The following is a 12,896-nucleotide window of genomic DNA, read 5'->3' as shown; positions in this document are numbered from 1 at the left end:
ACGTAACATCATCATCATCATCTCCCTAGCATTATCCCGTTTTCCACAGGGTCCGCTTACCTAACCTGAACATTTGACATGTCCGGTTTTTTACAGAAGCGACTGCTTGTCTGAGCTTCCAACGCGCGAAGATAAAACCAGACCAATACAGATTAAGTCACATACCTCCGAAAATACATTTCTCGGGAATATGGGTTTCCTCACGATGTTGTCCTTCACCGCTGAGCACGTGATAATCATTTATGATCCAAACTTTTCTTTTTTTTGACGTGACTTATTGTAGATTTCCCGCAGATGGCATTAAATACTTGGCCGGACAAATGGGGAGCGTTGAAGGCTCTCACCCGGTACAACGTTTAAGACAACAGGCCTGAGAGTGCCCAGTTGGGCGCGAACCTCGGCTCAGGGCGTCGTCTGAGAAGAAGAATATTTGAAAGAATTAATCGACCCTATGATCCAAACATCGGTGGTTTACGCCTGGGCTGGATTCCCTCATTACGTAATATGAAATTAAAATGCTGAAGCCTAATCAAGGAAAATTATTTTTGAAGAGTCGTCGATTTGTTAATCTAATGCGGGCTCCAATGTTTGTTTATGGTGTAAACGCGAGCCCGATGTATGCTACTGAGGCCTAATAAATCATTACGGCCGTTTGTGTTTCCACTGATTACACATCAATGCCGGGAGCTGGCCGCATTTAAAATAAATAAAAAGGAAAGGGCGAGGGCGATTTAAGTATAGGAAAATCGATAGAGCTGGGATAACCTCTGATAAATAGAACATCTACAAAACTATCCTCTTGGAACGCGCAATTGCAAACTTATGCCATGCAAGGGTACAGGACTCCCCTCAGTCAACCGAAGTGGTATGAAGCATACTCCACCAAACTACTCCACAACGAGTTGATGGAGGTGTTTATACGGCTAATAGCCGAGACCAACAATGTCTTTACGTCTCTCCGAAGCATATCAGGCGATTCAAGCCTGCAAAGTCCTTACCAACCAAAAGACAGTCACAGAAAGTGATTTCGCCAATGTCACCATCGGGAATCGAACCTGGCCCTCCAGATCGTGAGCCCAACGCTCTAACCATACTAGCCTCTAGACCACAGTGACTATTAAATTTAATGTACCGAAACCCAGCAATATCTGCTTTCTAGCACTTAAAGAGAACGTTAAGAGTAGCTATACTTGCGAAAACAATGTAGATATCAACTAATAGATTAATATAAGAATATACATTTAATAAAACCTACGTATTAAGTATATTTAGTTTGAAATTATGTGTTTAATTGTCTCCATACTTATTTAGATAACTGGCGATAAAAATGAAGCTGTTTAATAATAATTCTTTTATTTATAAAATGTTAAAAAAAGTCTCGTCATAAAACGTCTGAATAGTTTTTAATAATCGATTTTATTAACAACCCTTTTATTTACAGACAATCACTAATCACTTGTTCATGAAAACTTAAAGAGTGAATAAACATGCGTTAGTAATTTCAGTCAACTTTGACTTCCTCATTGGCCCTTGATAGATAAAAATGGAGAATTCTACACCGACAAGAGCATGGCTCTTAATTTGACAGTGATGAATTCAAGGAATTTATTTTTTATTGTTTCTCATAGGAATATTTCCATTCCCATGCGAAAAAATAATGCCATGAAAAATATTTTCATGAGGAAGCTATTGACGACCTACCAATAATAAAAACGGTTCTCGTGAGAACAGAAATATAATATATTTTTACAAGAAGAACAAAAGACAAAAGTCATTATCAAAACCAAAGACAATAAAGGAATAAAAAACTATATAAAAGAGGTAAAATTCTATAAGAAGTTGTGCTATCTTGCACAGAAGCCTTAAAAGGGAATAAACAACAAGCTTTTAACACCGGAAGGGTTAGGACGATGTGACTAGTGGTGCATCAGTGCAGTGGGTCGAGGTTACGGATCCAGGTCAGTGCCAGGCCTTGGCCGGACCTGTTGCAGTCCGGCTAGTGATCAATAACACAGATTGCTATGATTATTTTTTATCGTCGTGATTTACCGTAGATTATTGACGTGGGCTGTCGTCACTCGACAGTGTTGTGGCGTTATAGTTACGGTTGTTGCTCATGTCTTTGGAAGTTAATGACCTTCATAATTCTCCTGCCCTTATCTCACTCTAAGTGGGGTCGGCACAACATGTATTGTATACCTCTTCCATTCGTTTCTGTCAGTCGTCATCTCGGCACTCACACCTTTCCACGACGCACTATTTCTGGAGAGTTAAGAAGGCCATATCGAAGCAATTCATCTAAGAAAGCAATATTGCAATCTGACATTTGCGTATATAAAAGGAAGTGCCCAATGCAAACATTATTTCAAATAGCAATATTGCTTTCTTAGATGAATTGCATCGATATGGTCATTTCTTAAGCCCCCAGCTCCAACATACTTTAAGTAACCGATCTGATCATTAAATAGACGTACCTACCCTTAGGTGGAGCACGCTTGACTAAATATATATTTCAAAACATGTATAATATTTTCCAACTCGTATGTGTCATTATATTTTTTTCACTTCAGTACCCTACGGTATAGAAATATCCATTACAGTGAGATGAGAGTGAAAGTTATTTGTCAACCGCCCACGGACAACACTTAACCTTTAGGTCAACGATTCGTCTTCGTCCTTTACGTATTGTGTGTATTTGTAAAAATTGTAATAATACCCTTAACCCGTCACGTAATGTAACAATTGACAGTATGAAAAGATAAATAAAAATACGACTTGACAATGAGGATAAAAACTATAAGCTAAATGTAGGCGGCAGCACTGTTGAGTGTTCCTAAATTTTGACAGTTCTCCATACTGGCCAGCTAAAATTCGTCATAAATTACTATAAAATGTGGAGCAACGTAGAGTGTATCTCGAAGGATGAGAAAAATCAGTTTGACAATAAGTTTCTCTAAATTTTCTTCTTGCCGATTTTTAGGGAATAAATATAGATTTTGCAGTTAAACGCTGCGCAAAGGACTATAGTGTAAAAATATAACCGAAACAATATGTTTCTTTACTCAAGTATGGGGAACTGTCAAAATATGAAAACACTCAACAGTAGCGATACCTGATAGGAGAAATATGTAGTTTTAAAAAAAAACTAATATGGCTCGTTTGTGTCCGCGTTGTAAGTACAGTATGTCATAAATGTATACTTTTCTAAAGATTGAAGACATGGTATTGCAACTTTAATCGGCTTATTGTAAGTATATAATTATACCTTTTAACTATTCTCTAAAATTCAAAAATATCTTTATTCAGTGGGTAACATAGTTACACTTGGAAACGTCATTTTTTAAAATAACGAACGTTTCATCCGCCTAAAACTACTACAGCTTCTCACAACTTGTAAAGCTGGGGAAAAGAAGCTGCTATCACTCTATTCCTAGTCCTTCTCTACGTCTGCTGAAAGTATTTGATTGTATTGTATTAGATGAGACCCTTCAGAGGTCCCTATCTCAAGCCACCACTATCGCGCCTCTAACAATGTGTGCAGTTGTGTAAAGGGTACGTCACCTGGTTGCACAACCAATTTGTTGCCGGCAAACGAATCCCGAATAATTTCCCGCTAAGGGCGGAACCAAGATGTCCTTGTGACATAGGGCCTTTATTTGACGTGGCTATTTATATTTGCCACAAATGGCATTAACTACTAGGTCGGAAAGAGATAGGGCTCTTTGTCTGACCAAATATTAAATTCCGTGTTATGAAAATCTTCAAAAGATAGAAGTGAAGCATTTTCTTGTCCCTCGTTCACTCACATGTAGTACAGGCACTACATAGTTCGAATGGCTTATACTTTTAAGTCTTCTAAGCCCGTAACGTCTAGATAGGTAACTGTGAAGTTCACGTCATAATGAAATCCCTTCCCATACTTAACATGAGTCATTCTGTCGACAGAATCCATTTGAAATGTTATTTGCAAGTACGTTGTCGTTACTTATGCCATGTCATTTCCTTGGGGTCTCTATAATAAACGTGACACTTGGATTAGTGAGGTTGTTCATCGACACAGCCTACACGACAGTAGATTTGAAATTCTGGATGTGCTTACTTTTTATAAAGCGAACAAAAAACGAACGTTCTTGTCCCAAAAGTTAACAAAAACAGAAGTAAAATTCAATGTGACCCGTATCACTTTGTTAATAGGATAAAAATAACAAATAAGCTCAATTATAAAATATTTCCCTGACAATGCCGATTGTTGCTGACGAGGAAATGTTTCCCCGTCGTCGGCAACTTTTTGCCTTTGGGAACTTGAAATAAATCAAACAATTATTCTCGTTGTTTCCTCGTCAATTTTAATAACGTTACCGATTTCCCATCAAAATGGATAAGTCAAATAATGGACAGAAAAAAAAATGTTTTTACGTTACTTAATAATACGTATATTTGAATCGAACGCCGCTGACGTTTGGCCCAATCATAATAATAGGTACTTAACCGAAGGTTTCTTTTGGGAATCGTTTGAATTTTAATGTGTTCCTCTACGCGGTTGAGTTGGTATCTACCTTAATAAATTTACGAGTAGATACCAACCTTACCCACCTCAGTTCTATATACTACAACTTTCTACGTTACTCGTAAGTTACTACTTTTCATTCTATATTGGCATAGGTCAATGATAACGTAGGTAGTTCATTGTGAATAACAATAGCGAACATGAATAACGAACCACTTTTGACTTTATGACTAATTAATGTTTGGATAATAGATACTAAATGCATGTGGTTTCCAGAATTTGTGCTCAGTTAATTACAATTATAGGCTCCTATTACATGGGATTTAAACATAGCTGGCGAGGAAAGGGTATATAAACATATTCTACACATCCTTAGGGAATACAGTATACTTAATGTATAATATAATGTAACATTATGTTCTTTATAACCTTATTTTTTTACCAAGTAATTTTTACTAGTACTTACATAGAACGCATTTTAGGAGCCAGAAATTACAATTGTCAATTTCTTAACAAAACCTACATTTTACTACAATACATTACTTAATTGTTTTATGGGTGTGTCTACATCAATAAGAATTCCAGGCAGGAGTTAAATACCTACTATTGTTTTAATTCAACAAAACTATAACACCTTAAGGCGCCTAAGCGCCTCACGTAATGTAAGCCTTATTAAATCTCTCGGGTGGCGGCTACGAACTAAGCTTAAGAAAGGTCGCAATTTGCCATGTGTTGCCCCACATAACATTAACCTAAAGCAGTATTAATTAAGTGTTGGTGCCTAGCATTATATCATTGTAATCACAGACCGCAGGCATAGAATAAGGAATAACACTACGCTCCCCACCACCGTCTGAGCTAGGATTACCTCACCCCTCTCGAATATATATTAAAGTTAAGATAGTTAAGACTTGAATCGTATGGTGTCAGACCTCACACACACAGATGCGCGTGTACGATAATGTCAATGTGCAGTGTCTGTGTAAAACGAGGTTGTTTGTATGAAGTATCCGGGGTGTGCGGATGTACGAAACTACACATATCGGCGTCTGGTCGGGTTAAGCCGAATTAATCTTTTCTTTTTTGACGTGACTTATTGTTGCATGCAAATGCAAATGGCATTAACTACTTGGCCGGATAAAGCTGAAAACTCTCATGCAGACTGTCGCGGGCGACGCGATAAATAACGCCTAGACGCAGCGAAAGCTGTCTGCGTTAGATCAACGTAGTGCGATCTATCTGTCAAGAGCAAGCTGGATACCACATACGGGAGGACTTCTGGTCGAAGAGCGTGGTTTATCGTCTTTCATGGTACAACGACACTGTGCACCACCGATAAAACCATAGACTTATTTTTTCCTTTTAATATAACACTAAAGGTGCCATTGATGACATAGTTTTTTTTTTATATGTATACTTTGGTTAAGATATTTATTGTACGTGCTTTTGTAGCCTGAAATAAAAGGTTTATTTTTATTATTATGTTCTCACATATATATGTTTTTATAAAACTACTAACTTACCAAATTGCATGTTTTTTATTATTATGCTCTCACATAATATATGTTTTTATAAAACTACTAACTTACCAAATTGCATGTTTTTTATTATTATGCTCTCACATAATATTATACTATATGTTTTTATAAAACTACTAACTTACCAAATTGCATGTTTTTTATTATTATGCTCTCACATAATATTATACTATATGTTTTTATAAAACTACTAACTTACCAAATTGCATGTTGACCTTTACGATGTTTGATTAGACACGTAATAAGTTGGCATTTAATTACCTGTCATCGTTAAACTACAATACTTTGTCTTGCTAGGTTGGTGATTTTAAATAATCATTTAAGATCTGTAAACTGAAACCTATGTAAAAATTGTATAAACGAAAACATATAGGTTTATAAATATCAAGTAAGAAACAAATCATTAATATATAAATGAAATAGCTTTTAAAAAAGCCTTAACAACGAGGTTCTATCAAAAACGTTAACTGCCGAGTGGTAAATTAAAAACAAATACTCTATGCCCCTCCATCCGCAAAATGAAACAGAGCCGCTAATTTTATTTCAATTTGTTCTCTCAACTTCAAATAAAAAAGGGAAAAATAAATTTCGAATTTATAAATTTCACATACTTTATTAATCTTTAATTCATGCGCGACTTTCAAGCGTAGAGGCACTCGTGTAGAAAAATCTTCCTTGCGTGTTTTCCAATAACCCTCATTATTGCTCATTTCCTTGCAACTTCCTTTGACATTTCTCCTTACCCTGTCCTCAAACTTCAAACAAAATATTGAATGTTTTGGTTATACAAAAAAATAATAAATTTTGGGCCATATTTCACCACGATAGCGCAACTTGACATCTAATGTCTTATTGGTTAATGGTTGGTAGTGAGATAGGGCCCTTAGAGCAACAAACATATTAACACGCCTTAAAAATGATCTAATTCAACAATTATTACCTTACTGTGACTGTAAAATTCAAGGCATCTCCGCATAAACGTCAGTTCACTTGTATGAAAACCGCAAATTAGAGAGCACGATGTCTTGTGATCTAGTGTAATTAGGGTTACGAAGGTGCCATTGCTGAATTTAGGCCACATTTAAGGCGTGATATTAAGTACAAAAAAAAATTCTCAGGGGCGGTCACTTGAAATCGCATTCGCTTGTAATGTAACAACTCAAGATTTAGGAGTGTATCCCGAGGGCTACGTTAAACTCCTTTCGAGTGTAATGCCTAAAGGCGATAAATAAAACTTCGATGATCTTCAGTACGAATGTTCATCACTGCTATCTACGTTACAGCGAAGAAATAAATCATCGGTTCTTGCGATGTGTTAACACCGCGAAAATACTAAATTGCCATGCAGGATACAGCGATAGATTAAAACTTTATTGCACTGTGTTGCGACGCACTTATTTCTGTATAGTGTATTGATGATTAATTTCTTCGCTGTAACGTTCATAGCAGTGATGAACATTCGCACTAAAGATCATCGCAGTTTTATGTATCGCCTTTAGGTATTACACTCAACTTTGAGTCATTAACATTATTAGACTAGAAGAAGATTTATTTACTATTGCTCGGCACTCAGGCGAGCATTGCAGTACGGTACATGTAATTTGACACCATGTCTTCACTCATTACCATCTGTCTACCCGTCGACACAGATACAATTAGTAACAAAACAACAGTGAGTGACCGCCAAGAGTCAATTTCTCAGTGATAACAATTTATTGTTTTGTTCTGTTTAGCAATGATGCGGCGCGGGTCAATGGCCATACCCGGCGGGGGCGAGCCGTTGATCGTGGTAGAAGAAAGCGGCGCCGAGGAAGCCGAAGCTCAGCTCTCATACGAACCACCCCGGGGCTTCTCCATAGACCAAGAGTCGCCCCCAGACCCCTACCACCTGTCCCCATGGCGGGACACTCGCAAACATTCCCTGCCCACCCCTTCTTGCACCACCGGACCTACAGCCAGCCAGGTAAGTGATAATATCAACTATTTTATAAAAGTATCTTCATTAGAAGTTTTGGAAATGTCCGGCATACTTATTGTAATACTTTTGACTGATGTTTTCTTAATAATGTTTATTTAAATAAATAAAAGTAAAATAAAATATACTTTATTAATATAGCTAGGCATAAAACATATAACACAAGAAACGAAAATCACACATATTTTGTGACCGTGAAGTGGCCGAGATATTTAAAGGAACCATCCATTTAGCTCCTGACATCTACTCTCTTAAAAAAATAATATGGACGAGGTAGATTCCCCAGATAGCTACGCAACAGTATGTTACGTAGTACCAATTTTTTATCTAATACGTTTGGCAGGTTCGACGGCTATCAGAGCGCGGTGAGGGCGCAGTTCGAGAGGCTCGCGAGGCTGCCTTTCTGGCCACACTGAGCCAGGCCCCACCACAACCAGGCGGCCGCAGGTAAACCAATATCACCGAACCACCACCACCATACACCATAGCTATCAATGCCAAGTGTTCTCCATTTGTTCACCCACGTGTCTCCTTACAGACATTCCGTGGTGACAATATCCCGAGTGCCACAAGCTCTCTTCGGGCGCGGACGTCGCGAGTCCATCGCAGCGTTCCCCGCTCTAGCCCGCAGTCGCAGGGACTCCGGCTCTAAGAAATGTGAGTCACTGTGCTAACCCACCGATGTCCATAAAAATGTTCTTTCCCTATGAATTTTGATCGCTGATTTGTTATAGGTCTACCAGCAACTGAGACGCTTGGCAGCACCCACAATCTTCAGCTCGATATAATGGACGACATCGTGCAAGCTCGCAAAGTGAGGATGCGGCTGTGGAATACATCCAACGAGCGCGTGTGCGAGGTGCAGCCGCTGGACGAACGGTCGCCGGTGGGTGGCTCCGTGCGGTACACGAACCGCGGTCGCCGGCATTCGGACTTCGTGGGTGCACCGCTACCGCCGATCCCGGCGCGACGCCGCGCCTCCGAGATGCCGCCGCCGCCGCCCATACCACCGCGAGCCGGCGCCGCCGCGGCCGGTGGGCCCGGCGTCGTCTGCACCGACACCGACCTGCAGCACATGCTCAACGCGCTCACCTCCTCCGCAACGGAGATAGACCGCTGCGGCCGCCCCGAGCGCGCGCCGCGCCGCCTCGCCGACATGCGCTCCAGCAGCTTCGATGCCTCCACCCTGCGCGACAAATCCGCCGACTCCGGCGCAACGTGGTTCGCTCGACGACACCAAACGCTAGCTACCAAGAAGAAAGAGAACGAGCCCAAAAAGAGTAAAGTGACGTTCGCTCCGGATTCGAAACCAGCATCCGGCGACACGGCGGCCGTGGTCTGGGATAAACCGACGGGTTCTGTCGTAGATGCTAGTGCACTGGGTAGTGCTATAGAAGTTTTTCTAAGGAAAAGTGGCACCGCTGACGGGGGCCCGTCGACGTCCGGCACAAGCAAGCCCAAGGAAGCGAACAAAGGACCGGCGACGGGACCGGTGGCGGGGCCCACCGAGCGCTGGAGCCGCCCCGATGACGAGGAGGCTGCCTCGGGCTGCGACGCCACGCTCTGTTCCTCTCTGAAGGATCTTTTCGTGTAGGCATATTTCTCTTGTAAATGAATAGTTGTCGATAAGATTCGTTTCTCAAGGAATGAGGTACCAGGCGTACCTTTGTACTTTATGAATCTTTCAATGTGATAGTTGCGCGCCGGCGCCGGTCGTCCCGAGTCGACTCACGACCGACGCCTGCACTGCGTGAAATTATTTTTAGAGTGAATTCTATTTTCATTGTAAATTTTTTGATATTAGTGATCAAAGTATTGACTTACTGTTAGATAGAAAATTATATTCGTGATTAAGGGCGCGCGCTTTCCGCCGTGGCCGGCTTCCCCCGCGCGTCCCACCCCGCCCCGTCTCGTTGACAATCTGTCTTGTAATCCAGTGTTCCCATTCAAACATTAAACTTTATAATATAACAGACATTACGGTGGAGACGTTGGGAGAAACGTACGCTTAATAGACGAAGGCGGCATCCAGTCGTCTTTTATCAATAAAAGTTTTTATCGATGTTACTTCGTTTTTTATTGCTGTCTTCCTTTTAAAATTTCATAACTTAGAGAACAATTATCATTTCAAGCCGAGAGCGGCAGTTGCTCAGTTTTGCTCTCAGTCAGGGTAACTTGACTGGGGAAGAAAGGCCACTCCGTCACGTCGACATCGCGCGCCGGGCGCCGCCCGACTCGCCCGGGCGGGCGCGGACCGAACATCGAAAACAAAGGCCAGCTCAAGCTATAAGTGACGTGGAACCAATTTATCCAACTTTTACGATGACAACTTTTTCAATTATGTACTTGAAGGGCTGCACGACAGTCGACGACTATTTAAGCATGTCTGTAAAAAAAGTAAGTAAGTACTTAAGAATTAAGTAAAAAATGCAATTTAAAAAGTTCTTTCATAATGCGATTCGAAAATTTAAATAAATACGTAACTTTGTACCAATCTTTTGTTTGTATACATGGTATTCGGAAATACGATGGCTGACATTTAGAAAATAGAAGAAGCACTGTACGTGAGCCTGGCTGGACTAAACTCGTTACATGAACCGTTGACAATAATTTCAAAGTTAAACGGGCCATTATCCCAAACCCTGACAAAGTAAGGCCATTAAAATAATTAAGTACAAACATGTTATGTTGATGGTTTCATAATTATTTGGGTCAAAATACCTACGTGATTTACATAGAATTTAGAATCAGATTTTATTTTATCCTATTAATATTACAAATGCGAATGTTTGTTAGGATGTTTACGTGACTCTTTTACGTAAAAAATAATCGTTATTATTATTTTGATGAATCCATCAGAATAACACAAAAAGTAAACAGACGATCTCGCAGGCGGGGGCTAGTAAACAATAAAGTCTTGAATTATGGGTTTGTTTATCTTTTACAATAGCGAAGTGGAAGAAAAACAAAGGCAAACCCCACCATCAGAAGAGGATAACAAACACCAACGAGAGAAATAGATATTCGACCATTAAAATATTGTCGGCATTGTAAAAACACAGAGCGCTTTAAAAAGAATTATTTTTTTACAACTTTTTCGAAACAATTACTCAAGCACTGACTCGTCAAAATGTTCGGCCTTTAAATTTTATTATATTTTAACGGGCAGTAAAACACAAATTATAAAAGGTGGCGCGAGGTCGTTGCGGACACAAAATGGAAGCTTTTTAAAATATGTGTGAATTGTTTAATTAAATTATAAAATAGAGCAACCTATGTAAACGCTAGGGAGATGATAATGATGGTTTTTGTCCTCTATTTGTGATACATTACACTTTTATTAAGTTATCTCGAATCTTCTCTCGTATGAGTCATCAAACCTGATTTGATGTCTGATAATTATTGAGCCGCCACAGACTCCTGACATGGCTCAAAGAAATAAGTAGTACCCCACTGATAGTAAATTAAAATCAAAATTGGCATAAAGACACTTACTGAAAAATCGAGATTATATTTTGTCGCCATATCTTCAGAACTCGGAACTGGCACCCTTCTAGCATTTGGCTATCCTGGGTTACCCAGGGTGGTTAATAATTACTTCTACGCTCTTATCGGTGTAATATTTTCCATCCATTAATTCTTCGAGTTATCTTCTGTTCATATTAATAGAATAATCGTCATTCATCACTTAGTATGTTTAATCAAAGCGACGATACTACTCGTACGGTCACGAGCATTAATATGTATACACTTTGGTACCATGTCACATTAACTTTTTTGCTGTAAGTCTCACTAAATGTCAAATATGTTAGTGCGACAGAGTCCTAAAGTGGGTACATTATATTGCTCATGACTGTACAAATTGGAAGCGTCAAAATGTATCTCGGAGGTATGTCACAACTTAACCTGTATTTTGCTAGTATTACTTTGCGGTTTATTATTTGAGAATTGTGAGGGCCGAACTGATACAGCCCGCGAGATCACTGCGACCTTGTCAGATCTATTGTGACCTAGGGTTGGACCTTAGCGGGTTGGAAGATCAGACAGGTAGTCGCATTTCTAAATAACTGGACTTGTTAAATGTTCAGGTTAGGTAAGCGTAGCCCGTACAAACGGGATAACGCTAGGGAGGTGATGATATTTCTCGTACAAATTCACCTTTCACTAACATTTGCTGTGGAGTGCCCGTAAATTTATTCCGAGTGACTCCCAAACTCCGCACTCCGCACCTGTAGCTGCCACGAGGCCACGAGGGGCTAATTTACGATTCGCATTCGCTTCCCGACGCTTTTATGACTTCTACGTTAATGGAAAACTGAGATTCGCCGCCTAAAACAGTAGAGTTGCCAATACGAAAAGAAGGCCCTTTCATGATGGCTGATCTATTTAAAATGTGTAGTTTTGTTCACTGTTCCATAGATACATAACATAACATACATAAACAGCCTTTATACGTCCCACTGCTGGGCACAGGCCTCCCCTCAATCAACCGGAGGGGGTATGGAGCATACTCCACCACGCTGCTCCAATGCGGATTCCATAGATAAGTTGACTTATTTATAACATACATAAACTCATGCCCGTAGTCCTAATGGGGTAGGCAGAACTAGAAGTGAACCAAGACAACTTGCAGCCACAGTTGATATGAAGTCCTAAGAGTGGTAACATTATGTATGTATGTCTAAAGCCACATATGGGACACGTATTGAAAAAAAATACAATATTTTAACCATATTTTCACAATAATGCGGCATTTCGCCGAGGAACCTTAGAAACCTTAACCGTAATATTTTGCCGATTCCATTCATCATTGAGAGAAATGAATCGACCATTTACTTTATTGGTTGAGCAGGTTACAACCTTCTATTTTATGATA

At 39.9% G+C, this 12,896-nt stretch overlaps 1 protein-coding gene across 1 annotated transcript in view; it reads left to right on the top strand.

Annotated features, from left to right (window-relative positions):
• The window catches only part of LOC126369326 (uncharacterized), a 61,055-nt gene extending 51,023 nt beyond the window's left edge, over window positions 1-10,032 (top strand). Inside the window, exons 2-5 of the mRNA XM_050013654.1 lie at window positions 7,779-8,008; window positions 8,364-8,467; window positions 8,559-8,677; window positions 8,755-10,032. Of these exons, the coding sequence (XP_049869611.1) occupies window positions 7,781-8,008; window positions 8,364-8,467; window positions 8,559-8,677; window positions 8,755-9,614 (1,311 nt within the window). The 5' untranslated portion in view covers window positions 7,779-7,780 and the 3' untranslated portion in view covers window positions 9,615-10,032. The remainder of the gene's footprint in view (window positions 1-7,778; window positions 8,009-8,363; window positions 8,468-8,558; window positions 8,678-8,754) is intronic.
• The last annotated feature ends 2,864 nt before the right edge of the window (window positions 10,033-12,896 follow it).

This window comes from Pectinophora gossypiella, chromosome 9 (assembly GCF_024362695.1).
Source record: "Pectinophora gossypiella chromosome 9, ilPecGoss1.1, whole genome shotgun sequence".
NCBI classification, from domain to species: Eukaryota; Metazoa; Arthropoda; class Insecta; order Lepidoptera; family Gelechiidae; genus Pectinophora; species Pectinophora gossypiella.
The sequence above is the reverse complement of the archived record's forward strand: the minus strand, read 5'-3'. Positions and strand labels throughout refer to the sequence as shown.